General features: G+C 47.7%; 1 protein-coding gene across 1 annotated transcript in view; it reads left to right on the top strand.

The window, feature by feature from the left end:
- The window catches only part of KIRREL2 (kirre like nephrin family adhesion molecule 2), a 52,497-nt gene extending 34,481 nt beyond the window's left edge, over positions 1-18,016 (top strand). Inside the window, exons 7-15 of the mRNA XM_086929993.1 lie at positions 529-677; positions 2,001-2,128; positions 2,685-2,811; positions 5,116-5,216; positions 8,013-8,211; positions 10,267-10,371; positions 10,728-10,837; positions 12,158-12,241; positions 14,623-18,016. Coding sequence (XP_086786119.1) covers positions 529-677; positions 2,001-2,128; positions 2,685-2,811; positions 5,116-5,216; positions 8,013-8,211; positions 10,267-10,371; positions 10,728-10,837; positions 12,158-12,241; positions 14,623-15,075 — 1,456 coding nt within the window. The 3' untranslated portion in view covers positions 15,076-18,016. The remainder of the gene's footprint in view (positions 1-528; positions 678-2,000; positions 2,129-2,684; positions 2,812-5,115; positions 5,217-8,012; positions 8,212-10,266; positions 10,372-10,727; positions 10,838-12,157; positions 12,242-14,622) is intronic.
- Positions 18,017-19,070: the final 1,054 nt, after the last annotated feature.

The following is a 19,070-nucleotide window of genomic DNA, read 5'->3' as shown; positions in this document are numbered from 1 at the left end:
AAGGAATATTAGTCCATTTTATCTTTTTTAGGTCTGGCCATGAGCCAGATTTTTTTTGCTGGCCCATTTATTAAACAATAAAAGATACATTCCTATATACATACCTAAAGGGGATTCGGGTCCTTCTCTTCATCCATTGGCGCCTTTGTCCCATTGTCACTCTAATTTTGCTTCTGTAACCACAACATCCTGCATGGGGCAGTGGGTCAGCCCTCTTCAGCCATTGTCTCTCTTGCACTGTGAGTGACTGCATCTTCTCTGATCACATGTGCACATCTGCCTACAGATAAGAGCACTGCAGTGCAATGGCTGTTGGGCCGATCCTTTACTTTGTCAATACGCTTCTCTTTACATTCTTTATCCTTTTTTATAGTTTTGTTTTCAGGTTATAGTAATTCAGGAGCTCAGGTACCAATTCTAAATGGTATGCAGTTTGTGACTTCAAGCATATTGCCGCATTATTTATACTTGGACATTGTCATTCAATAATCCCTCACCTCTTTCCCTTCTTTTGTCTTTCGACCACAGATGGGCGAAGGGAGGTGTACCCATCTCTGAAGCGAATGGAGACAGCTACGAAGTGATAGTCGATCACACCTTCTTCACGGAGCCCATCTCATGCGAGGTGTCCAACGCCGTGGGCAGCACAAACGTCAGCACCCTGGTGGACGTGCACTGTGAGTACCACGGCACCGCTCTCCATCCACACACCCTGCATGAGCCTGCATGCCTGTAGTCTGCTGCTCCTAACACGAGCGCTGACGCTGTTCCGATTCAGGAAAGAGTTAAAGATGCACCTCATTAAAGAACACTACATCACAATGCAGTAACAGTCCACTTCTCAGCTACCTCCCCCAACACTTGCTGATGGCCAATCACTCAATCACGGATTTATAGAGGGCAGCAAATCACCTGTGAGTGCCCAGGGCGCTGGAGCTTGCTGCCTGCTTCGTGGTCTGCCTGCCTTCTGTAGTCTTTAGCGGACAGTGCACTGAAACACGTGTCCACCGCATGCTTCTCTCTTTAGCTTTATAGTCCCCATACTTCGCATAGGAAGACACTGATAGCAGCTTTTGGGTGATGCCATTCCCACTCTGCCCATGTTATAGCGGGGGCTTTCATTGACCATAGCAAGAACCCCCCCTAGAAAAGAACATTTTCAGTAATTCAGATAATGTGTTATCATCTCGCAATGAGAGAGGGAGGGTCAACAATGCACATTTAAAACAAAGTGTAAATATCTAATAAATAATCAAGGTACACCAGAGAAACACATCCATCTTTTTACAGATGTAGTGTCCTGGAATCTGTTGTGCCCTGGTGATGGTGTGAACTGTTAGTGTAGTGAACGGCAGACTCCCAATGCAAGATGTCTACAGATATATACAGTGGCTGTAAAAAGACAGACAGATAGACAGATAGATAGATAGATAGATAGATAGATAGATAGATAGATAGATAGATAGATAGATAGATAGATAGATAGATAGATAGATAGATAGATAGATAGATAGATAGATAGATAGATAGATAGATAGATAGATAGATAGATAGATAGATAGATAGATAGATGGATGGATGGTGCAGGGGGTGCTAATACCCAATTCCAGGATAGCCCCGTCCTTTCCTTTCTTACAGTGGGCTTTGCATTTGGCTCCCTTGCAGTGGCTTGCGTGTTGTGTCACCTTCAGTTAGTCTTTGCTTTTTAACCAGCATCACTTTGAATGCTGTGACTTTTGGTTTAGTGTTTCCATTAACATGGTCCTGAATGCACCAGCATGCAAAGTGTAGGTATGTTAAAAAACAGAACTTTGGTGGAAGTGTTCTTTAACGACATAGCATTACTTTACGCCTAGGGTAATCCATTGTAAGGAGGCCTCCTCTCTTCAAGCCTTTCTAGACGCAGATTGTCTTTTCCCCTTCCCAGGCTTTTCATTCACTCTGCGTTGTTCCTCTTAAGGTTTACTTATGCATATTCCTGCCTCCTATGTTTCTTTTAGTTGGTCCTCGCCTGATCGCAGATCCCAGACCCCTGACAGTCGACATCGGGGCTAATGCTGTGTTCACCTGCAACTGGGTTGGAAACCCACCACTGACTCTGGCCTGGACCAAGAAAGGCTCCAACGTGGTAAGTTGACCATGATGGGTGGCAAGCGTAAGCCACGTGATGCTAGCCATATAGCCTGTAACTTAAGTCCACTGCTCAGCTGATGTTTGTGCACAATCCCAGAATTCCGCAGCACTTGCGGGAACCCTTACTTGAGAAAGAGGGGAAATTCCACATATTTACTTCAGTGCTTTAGAATAAGGGATATTTTGGATTCAGTTATTTAAAAAAAGGTGCAATAACAGCATTTGGGTGAAGAGCAATAATCGCCCACTTACATATAAAGGGTTCCCATGCAAGTGCGCCTCTAACTCTGTAGACGATTGACTATACCACCCACCCCAGTTCTTCAGACCTGCACGGGGTCTCCGTGCCACCAGCGATGCACCTCGGTTGTGGTCTGTAGCCCACTGTAACCACATCACAGTCACCTGCACTATTAACCGTCTCAGGTGCGCGGGGTCTGCGATGCCCATGCTGAGCCTGGCAAACATATCGCTCCTTATAATGTGTGCACATATGTTGTATGGGTTCCCTTGTATGACGTCTCACAGAGTCCATATCCTGTGCATTGCAGGTCCTGAGCAACGGGAACACACTGCAGCTGAAAGCCGTGACGCAGGAGGATGCCGGCGCCTATGTCTGCAAGGCCATTGTGCCCCGGATCGGGGTGGCAGAGAAGGAGGTGCCCCTGCTGGTGAATGGTGAGGAGACATCTTGTTACTTTGGGGCAGCTGCAGGCTGAGAGTGGCACTTGGAGTGTTTGGAAACAACAGAAGTGTAGTATTGTATATATCTTGATGCCGGCAGCGCTTCATAAGATCCCTATGTCAATAACACACGTGATTTCACATTGGGCGGCTTCATGGATGTGTTTCCACATAAAAGTTGCTCAGAATGTCCCTTGCTGTCATTGATGCCACGTAGGTCACCTCTATGAATGGTTTTCCTGTTGTACGTTTGTTCTTGTGGCTTGACGTGAGATGGCTTTTTTGTTGTGGCTCAATGTCATGTTACGTTAATTTATGTTCGGTGATGGAACATGATGGGGTGTTATGGTATATTAGGTGAATTTACGGTCGGTGATGGACATGATGGGGTGTTATGGTACGTTAGGTTAATTTAGGGAGACAGCGTTTACAACGCTGGCAATACCACGCAGGTACATAACAACCCGGTTGTTACCACGCATGCCTTTACATCGCAAGACGTTTGAACGACTTGCGTTTGTTAGTGTGCAACACCAGGGAATGTGTTGGATTTTAAATCCAACACTCTCCATGCTGTAGCGCGAACTGGAGTAGTAATAATAATTTATACTATTCCTAAGTCCAGCGCGCCATGTAGCACAAGTCCTTGAAACGACTTGCAATGCAATGCCACGCGTGGTAAGAATGCCGTCGTCCATGGTAAAAGCATGCATTGTAACATGCTATATTTGTTAATGTATGTTCAGTAATGGAACATGATGGGGTGTTATGGTATGTTAGGTAAACTTATAGTAGGTGATAGGGCATGATGAGGTTTTATGGTATGCTCTTTCAGAGGGATTGATGCAGACTTAAAGGCTGTGGGAGTGAGGTGAAAAGGAAGGAAGGGGAGAGAAGACAGGATTTTACGGAGAGAGAACATATGGGCAGAGTACTGTGAATTAAAAGATTTCCCTCAAACCACTCTTCCCTCGGCCAGTGAAGCAATATGCAAATGCTTGAAAAGTCAAACCCCATATTAATGAAAGGCAGTCGCGTCTGGCTTGACACGTGGGTGAGTGGTGGTAGGGGGGTCACGGGTAGGGGGGCGTGCAGGGAGGCGGGTTTAATAAAAAAAAAAAAAAAACCTTACCTTTGCCTACGGTCCTGCAACGCTTCTCCTCTCTCTGCTCACAGGAAGCAGAAGCATGCAGCCCCCTCTCCTCCCTCAAGCCAATAACAACACTGCAATGGCAGCGTTGTGATTGGCTGGGACGCTGACTGCTAAGGAGTCTACGGGGAGGCCGTATGCTCCATGCAGGCTGCATGCAGCCTACATGGAGAAAACGGGAGAGTGTGCATGACTGGTTTGGTCGGCATTGGGGCCGACCAAACAGTCAGCGCCCACAACATTGGCCTAGCCACTCCTCCCCTGGACTCCAGCAAACCCGCCCACCTGCCCATCCCCAACCAAACCCTTCTGCTTTCTCGCAGTGCGAGAAACAGAAGCAAAAAATGGTATTCATACCATATTATGTTTCTGCTTCTCGCATTGGGAGCAAGCAGTGGGGCGACACTCCTCCGCCCACATGGAGGAGCCGCCCCTGCTGAAAGGCGCTGCTATACCTTACTGTTCACAAACTGGGTGGTATAGAGAGGCAACTCAACATAACCGTACTGGACTGAGAGGAGCATTGGTAACAGGCCCTTGTATCTGGACCAGGCAGGAGGAAGGTAGAGAGCTATCACAGAGGAAGTGAGAGTGTACAGAAGTCAAGAATCAGAAGGAGGTGGCACCCAAGATAGGCTCAAGTGTTTGGGGAGAAAGTGCGCGAGCACATGTATGTGTATGTGCATGTTCATGTCTGTGTGTGAGTGGGTGTTTTGTAGTTGTAGCCTTCTGTGGCTAGTAGCTATGGATTGTTTTGACTTGCTGTTGGCTTCAATCAATCTGTGATCTTATAAAGTGCAACTACTCACTCAGGAGGGTCTCAAGGCGCTGGGTGGGGTGTTGAGGGTGGCTCTGCTGTTCAGTAGAAGAGCCAGGTCTTGATGGACTTCCATCTTGTGGTTTGAAATGATGGCAATTGCTGCCTTGCTCTGTCTTTTTCTGTGCTTTATTGTAGTTACAACTTGTTATTCACGTTGTCACGGTCTGCAGATGTCATCATATAAGGCCACCTCTGATTGGGTGCCACCTCGGTGACTGGGTGGCCTCTGAAGATGCTGTGCCCACTGTCGGTGCCTATGCAGACTCTGGCAGTGAGGGATAGCTTACCTGTTGTCGTCTTGTGCTCACCTTTCACTCTTCTCCCTCAGGTCCTCCTATCGTCAGTGCGGACTCCGTGCACCAGGCTGCGGTGGGGTCCAGAGCACGCATGGAGTGCCTCGTGGCCAGCACCCCAGCCCCCGAACGCATTGTAAGTGGCAGCCATCTTTGTTTCCTCCATGACACCAACCCTGGTTTCTCTCCTCCACCTACCTCCCTTACATTTTACTTGCCCCATGTCTTCCACTCGCCCGCTTACTTCCTCTCTCCTCGTCTGAATCCCTCGACCCTTCTATCACTCACATTCTCAGTCGTCCAACTGATGATCCTTGTCAGAACCCTTCCACCCTCCTCACAGATTATCTCCCACCACTCATATTCTCTGTCCTCTGACTAATCTCCAGCTCTCTTATTTGTTTCCCCTCACATTGCCATCCCTCCCTTCCCTTGCTCTCTCTTTTCCATCACTCATTTCCATTTTCACAATTCTTCCCTCCCCTCCCACCTTCCACTCCTCTGACATAATCATTTACTAGGCATACTCCATCCCACTTCCTCCAATTTGTGCCCATCAATTCCACTCATCCATTATTCATGCCCTCCTCTCACCCACTCTGCCTCTCAGCCCTTTTATCCGTCAGGCTCTCTTCTCTGTGTCCTCTCTACACATTTGCTCCAAACCATACCCATCTCTGTACTACTGCACCGCTTTCGCGTGGTTCGAGTTGTTGCCTCATTCCTGCTCCTCAGTCTCACGGCCCCTTGTCATTCTCTTACCTCGTCACTTTGCTTTCTCCTCTCATGCGCTCACTCACACTGCTCCTTCACTCACACTCTCTTCTTGTGCTTTTTAGTCACTCATTCTCCCTCTTCTGCAGTGCTTAACCAATCATCACCTCTCCTTACACATGCTGTTCCCTCACTCACGCTCTCTCCTCACTCATCCTCTCTCCTCCCTAACACTCTTCCTCAATCATAATCTTTCCCCACTCACCCGCACTCGTTCACTTCTCACACCTCACTCATGATCCTCCAATGATGCTTTCTCTTGACTAATGTTTTCTCCTCACACCGTGCTCATGCAACTCTCACTCATTTTTCTTCACCAATGCGTTCTTCTCACTCATGTTTTCTCCTCATAGACACTCATGCTCTCGCTCACACTACTCCCTCACTAATGCTTTCTCCTTGCACCTCACTCATGCCTTCACTGATGCTTTCCCCTAACTAATGATTTCACCTCACATACACTCATGCTCGCTCACTCACACTGCTCCTCCACTGATGCTTTCTCCTCACTTGTGCTTTATCCTCACAGCTCACGCTGCTCCTCCACTGATGCTTTCTCCTCACTTGTGCTTTATCCTCACAGCTCATGCTGCTCCTCCACCGATGCTTTCACTTCAGTCATGATTTCTCCTCACACTGCACTCATGCTCTCACTCATTCATGCTACTCCACTGATGCCTTCTCCCCACTCGTGCTTTCTCCTCACAGCTCGCACTGCTCCTCCACTAATGCATTCACCGCACTCGTGTTCTCTCCTCACACCACACTTATGCTCTTGCTCACACTACACCTCCACTGATGCTTTCGCCTCACTCGTATTTTCTCCTCACACTGCACTCCGGCTCTCTCTTTCACACTGCACCTCCACTGATGCCTTATCTCAATGCCTCACTTGTCCTTTCTCCAGCTCACGTTGCTCCTCCACTGATGCTTTCTCCTCACTCGTCTTTCTCCTTATAGCTCACTCATGCTCCTCCGCTGATTCTTTATTGTCACTCGTGTTTTCTCCTCACACCGTACTCATGCTCCTCCACTGATGCTTTCTGCTCTCTTGTGTTTTCTCCTCATACCACACTCATGCTCCTCCAATGATGCTTCGCCTCACTCGTATTTTCTCCTCACACTGCACTAATGCTCTCTCTTACACAATGCGCCTCCACTGATGCCTTATCCTCACTCGTCCCTTCTCCTCACAGCTTGTGCTGTTCCTCCACTGATGCTTTCACCTCAATTGTGTTTTCTCCTCACACTGCACTCATGCTCCTCCATTGATTATTTCTCTTCACTCGTGTTTCTCCTCACACTCATGCTCCTCCACTGATGCTTTCTCTTCACTCGTGTTTCTCCTCACACTCATGCTCCTCCACTGATGCTTTCTTCTCACTCGTGTTTTTTCCTCACACCGCACTCATGCTCCTCCACTGATGCTTTCCCCTGATTCGTGTTTCTCCTCACAGCTCACTCATGCTCCTCCACTAATGCTTTCTCCTCACTCGTGTTTTCTCCTTACACCGCACTCATGCTCGTCCACTGGTGCTTTCTCCTCACTTGTGCTTTCTCCTCACAGCTCACTCATGCTCCTCCACTGATGCTTTCTCCTCACTTGTGTTTTCTCCTCACACCACACTCATGCATGCTTCTCCTCACAGCTCACTCATGCTCCTCCACTGATGCTTTCTCCTCACTTGTGTTTTCTTCTCACACCACACTCATGCATGCTTCTCCTCACAGCTCACTCATGCTCCTCCACTGATGCTTTCTCCTCACTTGTGTTTTCTTCTCACACCACACTCATGCATGCTTCTCCTCACAGCTCACTCATGCTCCTCAACTGATGCTTTCTCCTCACTCATGTTTTCTCCTCACACCACACTCATGCTCCTCCACTGAAGCTTGCTTCTCACTCGTGCTTCTCCTCACAGTTCACTCATGCTCCTCCACTATTGCTTTTTTCTCACTGGTGTTTTCTCCTCACACCGCACCTATGCACCCTCCACTGATGCTTCCTCCTTACTCGTGTTTCTCCTCAAAGCTCACTTATGCTCCCCCGCTGATGCTTTCGCCTCACTCATGTTTTCTCCTCACACCGCAATCATTAATTTGCTCACACTGCTGCTAAACTGACGCCTTCTCCTCACTCGTGTTTTCTCTCTCCCAGGTCTGGGCATGGGGTGACTTCTCTCTGGACAGCGGCTCTCGGGATCGGTTCGCAGTCAGCAGGGAGATGTCCGAAGGGGTCGTCCGCTCCTCTTTGGTGATTGAGGGGACCCACGAAGAAGACTTCCACATACCTTACAACTGCACGGCATGGAACCAGTTTGGGTCCCACTCAGCCATCGTCACCCTCAAGAAGCAAGGTTAGTGCTCGCTCAAGTCCAGCCTGTGAGCTGGACTTGTGACTACCTCACTATCATTTGCCTCTTTCCTTAAGTTCTCCATTCACTTTTCTAATGTCTTTCCGTTCCTCTGAGTAGTGTCTCCCACTTATATTTGTGTCTCCTACTTCTTCAGCTTTGCTTTTTCCTGCATCCCTCACTCTTTTCCCTCATATCCCAGACACGTTTTATTATCTTTCTTTCGCCTTTGTCTTGTCTCACCATTTTTCATGGTTGGTATAAAACCCTAACTTTGCTCCTCAGGCCCTCTTGTACATGACGTCATATTACTTCTTCCCCACTCTTCAGTCTCTCTCATGGCAGGCTCTAGTTCTGTCTCACCCATCTCTTCCATACCTCAGAGTTTGTATCAATGTTTCACTCCTCCAGAGCTGTTTCTGGCAGGCTCTGTTACCGTCTCACCCATCTCTTCCATACCTCAGAGTTTGTATCAATGTTTCACTCCTCCTGAGCTGTTTCTGGCAGGCTCTGTTACCGTCTCACCCATCTCTTCCATACCTCAGAGTTTGTATCAATGTTTCACTCCTCCTGAGCTGTTTCTGGCAGGCTCTGTTACCGTCTCACCCATCTCTTCCATACCTCAGAGTTTGTATCAATGTTTCACTCCTCCTGAGCTGTTTCTGGCAGGCTCTGTTACCGTCTCACCCATCTCTTCCATACCTCAGAGTTTGTATCAATGTTTCACTCCTCCTGAGCTGTTTCTGGCAGGCTCTGTTACCGTCTCACCCATCTCTTCCATACCTCAGAGTTTGTATCAATGTTTCACTCCTCCTGAGCTGTTTCTGGCAGGCTCTGTTACAGTCTCACCCATCTCTTCCATACCTCAAGAGTTTGTATCAATGTTTCGCTCCTCCTGAGCTGTTTCTGGCAGGCTCTGTTACCGTCTCACCCATCTCTTCCATACCTCAGAGTTTGTATCAATGTTTCACTCCTCCTGAGCTGTTTCTGGCAGGCTCTGTTACCGTCTCACCCATCTCTTCCATACCTCAGAGTTTGTATCAATGTTTCACTCCTCCTGAGCTGTTTCTGGCAGGCTCTGTTACAGTCTCACCCATCTCTTCCATACCTCAGAGTTTGTATCAATGTTTCACCTTTCCTGAGCTGTTTCTGGCAGGCTCTAGTACTGTCCCACCCATCTCTTCCATACCTCAGAGTTTGTATCAATGTTTCACCTCTCCTGAGCTGTTTCTGGCAGGCTCTGTTACCGTCTCACCCATCTCTTCCATACCTCAAGAGTTTGTATCAATGTTTCGCTCCTCCTGAGCTGTTTCTGGCAGGCTCTGTTATTGTCTCACCCATCTCTTCCATACCTCAGAGTTTGTATCAATGTTTCACTCCTCCTGAGCTGTTTCTGGCAGGCTCTGTTACCGTCTCACCCATCTCTTCCATACCTCAGAGTTTTTATCAATGTTTCACCTCTCCTGAGCTGTTTCTGGCAGGCTCTGTTACGGTCTCACCCATCTCTTCCATACCTCAGAGTTTGTATCAATGTTTCACTCCTCCTGAGCTGTTTCTGGCAGGCTCTGTTACAGTCTCACCCATCTCTTCCATACCTCAGAGTTTGTATCAATGTTTCACTCCTCCTGAGCTGTTTCTGGCAGGCTCTGTTACAGTCTCACCCATCTCTTCCATACCTCAGAGTTTGTATCAATGTTTCACTCCTCCTGGGCTGTTTCTGGCAGGCTCTGTTACAGTCTCACCCATCTCTTCCATACCTCAGAGTTTGTATCAATGTTTCACTCCTCCTGAGCTGTTTCTGGCAGGCTCTGTTACAGTCTCACCCATCTCTTCCATACCTCAGAGTTTGTATCAATGTTTCGCTCCTCCTGAGCTGTTTCTGGCAGGCTCTGTTACAGTCTCACCCATCTCTTCCATACCGCAGAGTTTGTATCAATGTTTTACCTCTCCTGAGCAGTTTCTGGCAGGCTCTGTTACAGTTGTCCCCTCTCCTGAGTGCCTCATTGCTCAATCGTCCCTCGTCCTGCAGACTCTAGTAACATGTCGCTCTCTCCTCAGATGTCCTTCCTCTGATGATCATTGCTGCATCAGTCGCCTCCGGTGTCGCTATGCTCCTCTTCTTCATCATCGTCATCTCGTTCTGTTGCCGTCGCCCAAAGAAAGGTAAGAGGTCATGGTCAGCTAAGGTACCCATGTCGTCAGTGGCACTATAGGGGCATGGGGATGGGCAGTCACACATTTCAGGGACATGGAGTCTTGCCACAGTCAACCACTTATAAGAGACACTTTACCAAAGCTCTCTGCCCATTCAGTCAACCCAGGTACACCACTGTTTCCCCTCAGCATAAGCCACTCGATGGTCAGTGGACCCCACACACACAACACATATCCACACACGAATGCACCTCACCTTTTGTCTACCTGGCACATGAGGCATCACGCTGTCACAACCCATGTCTTGTCCTGTGGCTGTGGCACGAACTCATGGATGTTACTGATCCCCTGTTTTGTATCCACAGCAACACGAGCGACCAAGATCTCGAAGACAGATATTCATGTGCAGATCACAACGAGTGACGAAAGCCCGTGCCGACCCAGCGACACGGATGATGAGATGAAGGACACCTTGGTACGTGAGATCTGCTTCCAGGGAGGGTCAGCAACAGGCATAGGTCTTCTGCATAACCGTTACTTGTAGAGAAAAGTTTTGGGGCCCCTGAGTTGCTAGTGACATATTCGTTTGTCACACAACAAAGCAAGTAAAGTCTTTGTGCAAAGTGTCCCCCGTGTCGTGATTATGCAATTGTTGGTAAATGTCTTGGCCTCTTTGCACTGTGCCTTCAATCTGCCAGTGGCCACGGGTGGCGTGTGCAGGCAGTGATCTGGGTGTGTTGTACATGCAGTCTCTCCAATTGAGCCTACTAGGGCAGATCAGTGACAGAATATCGGAAACACAAATATTGTCTGGACACAATACAGTGTCAAAAGTATTGAGGATGAGAATATCGAGAAGATAAGTGCAAAGATAAGTATGAATTTTACTATTTGTAACTTTATCTCTACATACCTTGAAAATATACATATATTTCAAGGTACATAAATGTAGTTATATTTAGAAAAAAAATGTACTTACCCATAGAAAATGCCCTTCTCTATATTCTTGTCCTCAATATGTTTGACACAACTTTCTGTCCCACGCTATTTGTGTTTTCGATGTTCAGTCCTAACAGCACTAGGGCAGCATAAGTTAGCAGCATGTGTGTGGTGCAGGTCTGCGTGCAGTATTGGGGTCAGATTGTACAGCAGTCTCCAGTGCCGGGCTGCTTATCTATTCCACCGGTCATTTTCTCTGTGGACTGCAGCCTTTCGAGGCTGGTTTTTGAAGGCAGGGGTTTGCTGCTGCCCCCTCTGATACTTACTCCAGCTTTCCCAGATAAATTGGCTCTGGCACAGCATTGGATTTAGTAGAGACAGAGGGAAGAGACAGCGAAAAGACAAAAAAAGAGATAGTGATGAGGCACTTCTTCTTCTTCCCCAGCGCTTGGACGCATGAGGGCAGCAGCCGCGCTCTACAAAACCCCTTTTCATTTCATTTCATTTCAGTGGGGGAAAGGAGTGGGCTGGTTTGAACATTTTCCCCAGGGATACTTTTGGTGCCCAGTCTGGCGACATCCCATGGAGACATGTCATATAACAATGAATTAAAAAAGGAATGAAGCCTGATAAATGCTTTAGACTACTGGTGGGGATGAGAGAGAAGCTTGGATGAAGCGTACTCTGAGGAGGAGGAGGACAGGAAGTGAGGCAGGACTCTGTTTTGGGTCCTGCCCTGTCTCTGTGCCTGGCGTGAATGCTCAAGGGAGTGGGGATTGGGGTGCCCTGAGGAGTGGGCAGGTTGTGAGGTGGGACTGCCTCTTCGCAGGCTCTGACCATGTTCTCTGTCCTGCAGGCCACGGACAGTGAATCACCAGCCACGTCCCGCACTGAACACAGCGAGATCCTGGAGGAAGACGATGGCAGTCAGGACCTGAAGGTAAGACTCGAGGACCTAGCGAACCCCACATCTGTTTGTGGATCACATTGGAAAGCTGCAGCTAGGGTCTGCTGTCCTGTTGCCAAACACTCTAGTGCAGCTAATATCAGACAAGCATTAGCTGATCTATGCGGATGTATGACGTTACAACGCATGCTTTTACCACGCATGCTGTTACAACGCAAGTATTACAATGAAAACCTTTACAATGCATTACACTTGGGGGTGCTGGATAGTGAATAGTTTAATTTACTATTCCAACTCCAGTCCCCGTGGACACTAGGGAAGGGGTTGGATAGTAAATTAAAACTATTCCTTATCCTAGAGCGCCCCCCAGTGTAATGATTTGTAATGGTTTTCGTTGTAATACATGCGTTGTAACAGCACTGCGTGGTAAAAGTTGCGTTGTAAAGGTTGCATACCATCTATGCTAAATGCTCCCTGGAGTCTTTCTGTTCCCTTCGCCCATTGCTTGCTCACTGCCTCCGTCATGTTGACACACTTTTACTCATGTCGTTTTATTTCTCTTTCTTTGTCATTCCCCCGTTACCTCTTCTGTCTTCTTCTCAGGGTCCTCTTCTGTTCCTTCTTCCTCTTTTCCTCTTCTTTCGCTTCTCCTTGTTTCTCATTCTCTCACTCTCCCGCCGACTCCTGTCTTTATTTATTTCCATCCTTCCTCATTTCATGTTATCCCTCTCCTCTGCTTGTTTCATGCTCTCTCTCTTCAGTTATGATTTATTGCTTTTCCTACCTGTAACAAAGAAAGGTTTTAGTGACTCCTGTGATAATAAGCTAGTCTGCACTGCTCCCTCCGTTCTTCAGCCAGTGGCTTTCTGTGTCTGCCCACTAGGTGGCACTGTTGCACTAGTGTCATGTCCCCTGCTGGCATTGGTAGTAGCAATAGACCTACCTAATTGGCAGTCGGTGATAGTAGCAGCTCCTAAAATAAACACGGAATGGCAATGGTAAAGCACCCAGGACAGCATTGTTGTCATGCACTGTAGTGCCTGTGACAAGGGAGACTCACTGTTTCAACCCTCTTCTACTTTCTGACATCTACTTGCCTCTATTAAACCCTGCACCATGCTCCTTTCTTGAACCCTCTTCTCCCCACGCACTTCCATCCGAGTTTTGCTCACCGCCTCGCCATCTTCTGCTTGTTTCTCACACTTTCCCCATCTCCAGCTCTCCACCCGTCATGCCCTCACCACCACTCCTTGAACTCGTTCGCCTCCGTTGCTCCTCTCCTCAGAAAGCTGCAACTTCTGTCTGCTGCAGGCTGCCCTGGAAGGACCTCTGGCTAATTGTAGTAGTGTCCTTCCCACAGGCCGAAACTCCCTGTCCCACTCCACTGTTCGGCAAGCAGAAGCAAACAGTGTTTCACCCCATAGCCCACGGGCCTCATTTATGAGGCTGTGCGTCAGTTTTAAGCTTCCGATGCGTCACTTTTTGTGACGCATCGGCGGCGTAAAACATGCCTCCTGTTGCGCACTATTTACAAAGTGACGCATCTAAGCAGATGCGTCACTTTGTAAACCACTGCGCTACATTATACCTGCATCAGGTATAATGTATGCAGGGGGGGCGTTCCCCCACAAAAACCTTCGTAGAAGTGACACAGTGAAATCTATGAGATTTCACTGCATCACTTCTAGGACGCCGTGGCGACAAAATCTTGCGCCTGTCTCACAGCAGGCGTAAGACTGACACAGGCCCTTTCCCATTGGGCTTACCCCATGTGAAAGGACGCATTGCTGGAGTTGCATCACTTTTGTGACACTCCAGTAATGCGTCACTTTTGTGCTTACAGTGACATATCTGTAACTTCTTGCGACATGAAGCATCATACATTAAATATGACGCATCAGGTATGTCTCAAGGCGTGCGCACTGAGAAGTGACGCATCGCTGCTTTCACGCAGCGATGCGTCATTTCTCATAAATGAGGACCCGCATTTCTTATTTCGCCCTGCAGCCCTGGGCACGCACGCTAGTCCAAGGCCAAATTCAATTTTCCATTTAGGTGTTCAAAGCTGTTGTTGCAGTCTGCTGCCCTCTTGTGGCCTCTGCACCGACACTGCACGGTGGCTCCCTTCAGAGGCCTTAATGTAGTACCGGCCATAACTCTAGGGGGCTCCCTTGAACAGCAGCAAGACTGGTGTATTGTGAGAAAGAGTGCGCAGATAAAAAAAGTGCTTCACGTAGTAGCACTGAAATGTCTTCACTGTAACGTCCTGTGGTGATTTTTATGCATTCTTCTAAACTCCTAAAATAGATACCCTACGCTAGTAGTAGCGGCAGACACCATGCTCCCATAGTCAACTCCTGAGTAAATCAAAGTTCACATTTTCACTCAAAACTCTTGTGTTTTTCTCTTTCCAGGATCCCACCAATGGATACTACAAGGTGCGAGCTCACGAGGATTCCCACCTCACCAGCGGCTTTTCAGACTATGGTGTCCCCCCGCGTGCCATCTATGGGCCCCCAGCCATCAATCACAGCACCTTACACCCACCGCCCAACAACCAGCCCAAGCTGTATGAATACCGCCACCACTACACTCTGGGCACAGTGGCCTCTCGCGCCAACTACGACCCGCACGAGCGCCTCTACCCACAGGATTCTGTCTATGGGGGCGCATCCTACCTCACTGCCCCATACACCCGGGCCTTCTCCAGCTACGTCAAGCCTGTCACGTATGAGAAGGGGAATAGTTTTGAGCAAGTGGAACAGCCCAGCAAGACATCAATGTCGTCACACTTCTCCTACACCTCCCTCTCCCAGCAATGCGACTATGGCCGTCCTGCCCAACAGCGCATGCAAACGCATGTATGAATCTACAGTGGCCATGGTAGACAGACTCTGATGAACAAATTGGCTTAGTGAATGCCAGATTCTGCTTTGTCACATCACTTCCTGCTGTAGCTGTAGCTGGTTTCCTCCTATTGGCTGCAATATGAAGCAAGACATCTGGACAGACCAATGAGATCTGCCCTTCAAGATGGCGGCTGGACTGGGCGACCGCTGCAGGCTGGTAACTGGGAGGACTTTTCTGTTGTTCTCCGTCTTGATCATGGTCATTTGACGATCTTTGTTCCTGTGTGGACTTTTACTGGATGTGGCCTCATGGTACATTGGATTCCATATTGCCAAGACTGTAATTGCACAGATGTACCCTCATCACGCCTCTAGATGGCAAAGTTGATCCGGCTGTCAGTGTTGTATCTACATAGAAGATGGAGGGGAAGGTGAGGGCCTTGGTAGGTTGTCTTCCGCCTTTCACTGGCAGCCACTACAGCCCCCACCTGGCCGCCAGCTCCAGACTTTTCTCCCTGTGCCTTACCCTGTGCTTCCAACACCCTTCTCCCCAGGCCTCTGTACCCCACACTCGCAAGTGTGAGTCTGGAATGTTGGCCACGGAAGGTTCCCGCAGACAGATTTGGGAAGGAAGGACTGTAAATGTCAGAGGTGGTGTGGATGTGTCTGGACCTGATGCTGGAACCTGCATCCTCATGTTATCCCTTCTCATCCTATGACATCTGTGTCACCAACACGGTTGTGTCCGCCTCCCACCTGTAGGGAGAACCAAAACAACACCAAAGGCAGAGAAACCTCCAATTAGTCGTATTGGGCGTTTCTCTCGACCACCAGCACTGCGATGCCCCTTCTCCTTCCCAACCCCCTTTTTTTTCTTCAAAATGTCTCTTGGAATTGGGTACCCACATAAATATCTTTCAAGAGAGTGCCGAGAAACTCAGCTTTATGCATCTCTAAAGCTTTGAAGCACCTGCCCTCATGTGTCTTTGAGAATAGGTGTGGTATTACACTTCTTACGGGTGCATGTGTTTTTGTCTATTTTTGTCTTTATATAGATTTGATTAACAAGTCTGTCTATGCATAGGCGTGTAAAATACATTGTGTATTTGTGTACTGCATTTTGCCTGCAATGAGCCTGTTTGACCGCTAGATGACAATGCTGTTCAACATTTGAGCCTAGCTTTGGTCATCAAATAATCATTGTGTTAAGAGCTTTGCCAGGGAATGTTGCTTCCTAAAAACCAGAGATTATTTGATTGTGTCTCTGACTGCAGCATGTATAATATTTATTGCTCTCTCTCTTTCTGGAAGAAGCTATAACTACCATGTCTCCTCCATTCCTTACCTCCATTAGGCCTGTTTTTCCTTATATTTAGAGGTTGACAGCTTCACGACCTTTTTGGTCTTTGTTGAGTGCTATGGGGGAGCTAGGGACTACGTTCCCCATAATGCATTTGAAATGTTGAAACCCGCTGCCCCAGGGTGCTCTTAGGAGCATGAAAGTGTGCAGTCTGAAAAAGCTGGAGTGTACTATGTATTGACCGAAGGTGAAGGGGAGATCTCTCCTCAAAGCACAACAGGTTTCGCCTTGTTTTCAAAATTGTAAATATTCCTGCAGCTTCCTGGTGTAGGGTTCCTGCACCACCACTACATGCATCTACTGCTAGATTATGTTTGCAATTTCTGGGCCTGCTCCTGTGGAGTGGAGGTAATACCCAATGCAGCAAAATCAGCAATGTCTTCATTGTGAATATGCACGTGTTGTCACGTGATACAGCCTCCTGTGTCACGTGCAACTCCTTCAGATATTCCTACATTGTAGTCGACAGCACGTTGGCTACACATTCTGGGAGCTTTAGCTGTGGATCATTAATCTCTTCACTTCCCCAAGGCTGTATGTGATTGGCTGTGTAAGAATAACAAAAACACCCTGACAAACCCAGCACCGCGCACCCCTAAAGTCCTTCCCTCTTTCCCCCACCCCTGGAGTACAATAAAATATTGCACCCTGGAATCCTGACCAAGATTTGTGAGGCAAACCTGTGTGGGGGTGTTTCCTGCGTGGGGATGTTTCCTGTGTGGAAGTGTTTCCTGTGTGGGACTGTAGGCGGTGGGTGATTGGAGCACACCCCTGCCTTCTTTTATAAGTAGAAAACCATCCATAGAGATGGCTGATCTTGGCAGTATAAGTTAGATTCTTCTTTAAATTGTATTTTGAGCTTTTGCTGGTAACATCTAAAGATTAAAAGTGGGTGTTACTTGGTGGCAATTTTCCTACTGACAGCCCCTGCTTGTGCCTTGACCCTGGGGGCTGGCGCACGTGTGGTCTCAGACACTGATTCTTTCCTATTGCACTTTATTAAATTTACAGCCACCTTCCAAATTTGTACTTTTAATAACATTCCTATAAATTGTTTTTTGGAATACCTGGGCGTAGAATCATGAGTTCACGCAGCTCAAGGTCACAGGACCACAGGTCTGAAAAGTGAGTGATTGGGGCAAAAATATTAGATTTTTGTCAAGAAAAAGATGTTTCCCCAAAAAATGTGATTTAATATTAATTAATCCATGGTGCTGCTGAGGCCAGCCTAAAATGACACTGCTTTCCGAATAATGGGACTCGCTCCAAATAATATTTAATATGAGTGGTGAGTGAGGCGCGAGGGAGCTAAAAGAAAATTTTGAAAAAGCCTGGTGTGTTCACTCACACCCACATGCCTTAACTTGATGGATCAAATCTCTCTATCAACCACCATCCCCCGCCCCATCCCCAGTTCCCTGCCCCCCTTTCTCAAGTACCTGCAGTTCATGTAAGCGAACTAGCAGCTGGAAAATAAACTATTATTTTGTGTTTTTTCTGTCACTATTTTCCTGGCTGTAAAGTTGTATTTTATATATCAAAGGGAAGATTTTTTTTAAATAAAGCTGTAAATGTATTGTCCGAATATTTATATTTAATAAAAAAATATTACAAAGTGTTGAGTTTTTTTTATTGTGTAGATGGGAAGCAGCTGCCAGGCAGAGAATATGTGATCCTAAAACCATGTGTGGAGAAATATGGGGGGATGCGCACACTGGGGTTGTCCTACAGCACAAACACAGCACTGCTCGGGGTATGCAAATACAGTGGTGTCCTACATCACTGACAGTACTGCACGGATGATGCGCACACTGTGGGTGTCCTATAGCACTGATATGGAGGCCTACAACCCTGCAAACTACCGACCAATCTCCCAACTTCCCTACCCATCCAAAGTTTAGAGAGACTGATCAACAAACAGCTGTTAATTTACTTGAAACCAGGGCTTTAAGTGGGGAAAAAACCGGAGGTTGCTCTAAAAGGGGCGGGGCAAATTTATGAAAGGGGTGTGGCCTATCCGAGTAGGGGCGTGGTCTAAATCAAGATAACTAGCATTGTGTGCTTAAGAAAATCATGAAGTCGCATCCAGTCACAGAATCACCCAAAGTAGCGTTTTCCCATATATCACAACTGTAAAACACCTTATTACACTACAATCGATTAGTTGGGGCAACTAATGAGTAACTAGAGAGGGGGTCAGCAAAACGTACTTAGGTCTCATCAGAGAGGTATAGCTTGGTTCCTATGACAATTGATTGAGCGGGGCACCCACAACTGGGCGTAGCCGCCGCATTTAGGAAGTCAGCCACAACAACCAACAAGGTGATGGGAATAATTCTAACATGAATTGCTGTCAAGTTTCGGACTCAGGAATCCACTGAAAGCCCGTGCCATCCCTCAATCTCTGCACTAATACACAGGATGGAAAGTGCCAACAGGTGCATAGGATGGAAAGTGCCAATAGGCACAGAAATCAGGTGAGAAAGAGAATCCCTCTGTCTTTAGAGAACGGGAGCAGAAGAGCAATGGCGAACTGGAGCCCACCTCCTTTGCACAGCTCTGTTTCAAGAGACAGCATCCCCTGTCTTGGTGTTAGAAGGGGAGGAAAGCTGACTGGCTGTAGGACTGAGGGCATGTGCTGTACAGATAATAC

Source organism: Lissotriton vulgaris, chromosome 7 (genome assembly GCF_964263255.1).
Source record: "Lissotriton vulgaris chromosome 7, aLisVul1.2, whole genome shotgun sequence".
Lineage (NCBI taxonomy): Eukaryota > Metazoa > Chordata > Amphibia > Caudata > Salamandridae > Lissotriton > Lissotriton vulgaris.
The sequence above is the reverse complement of the archived record's forward strand: the minus strand, read 5'-3'. Positions and strand labels throughout refer to the sequence as shown.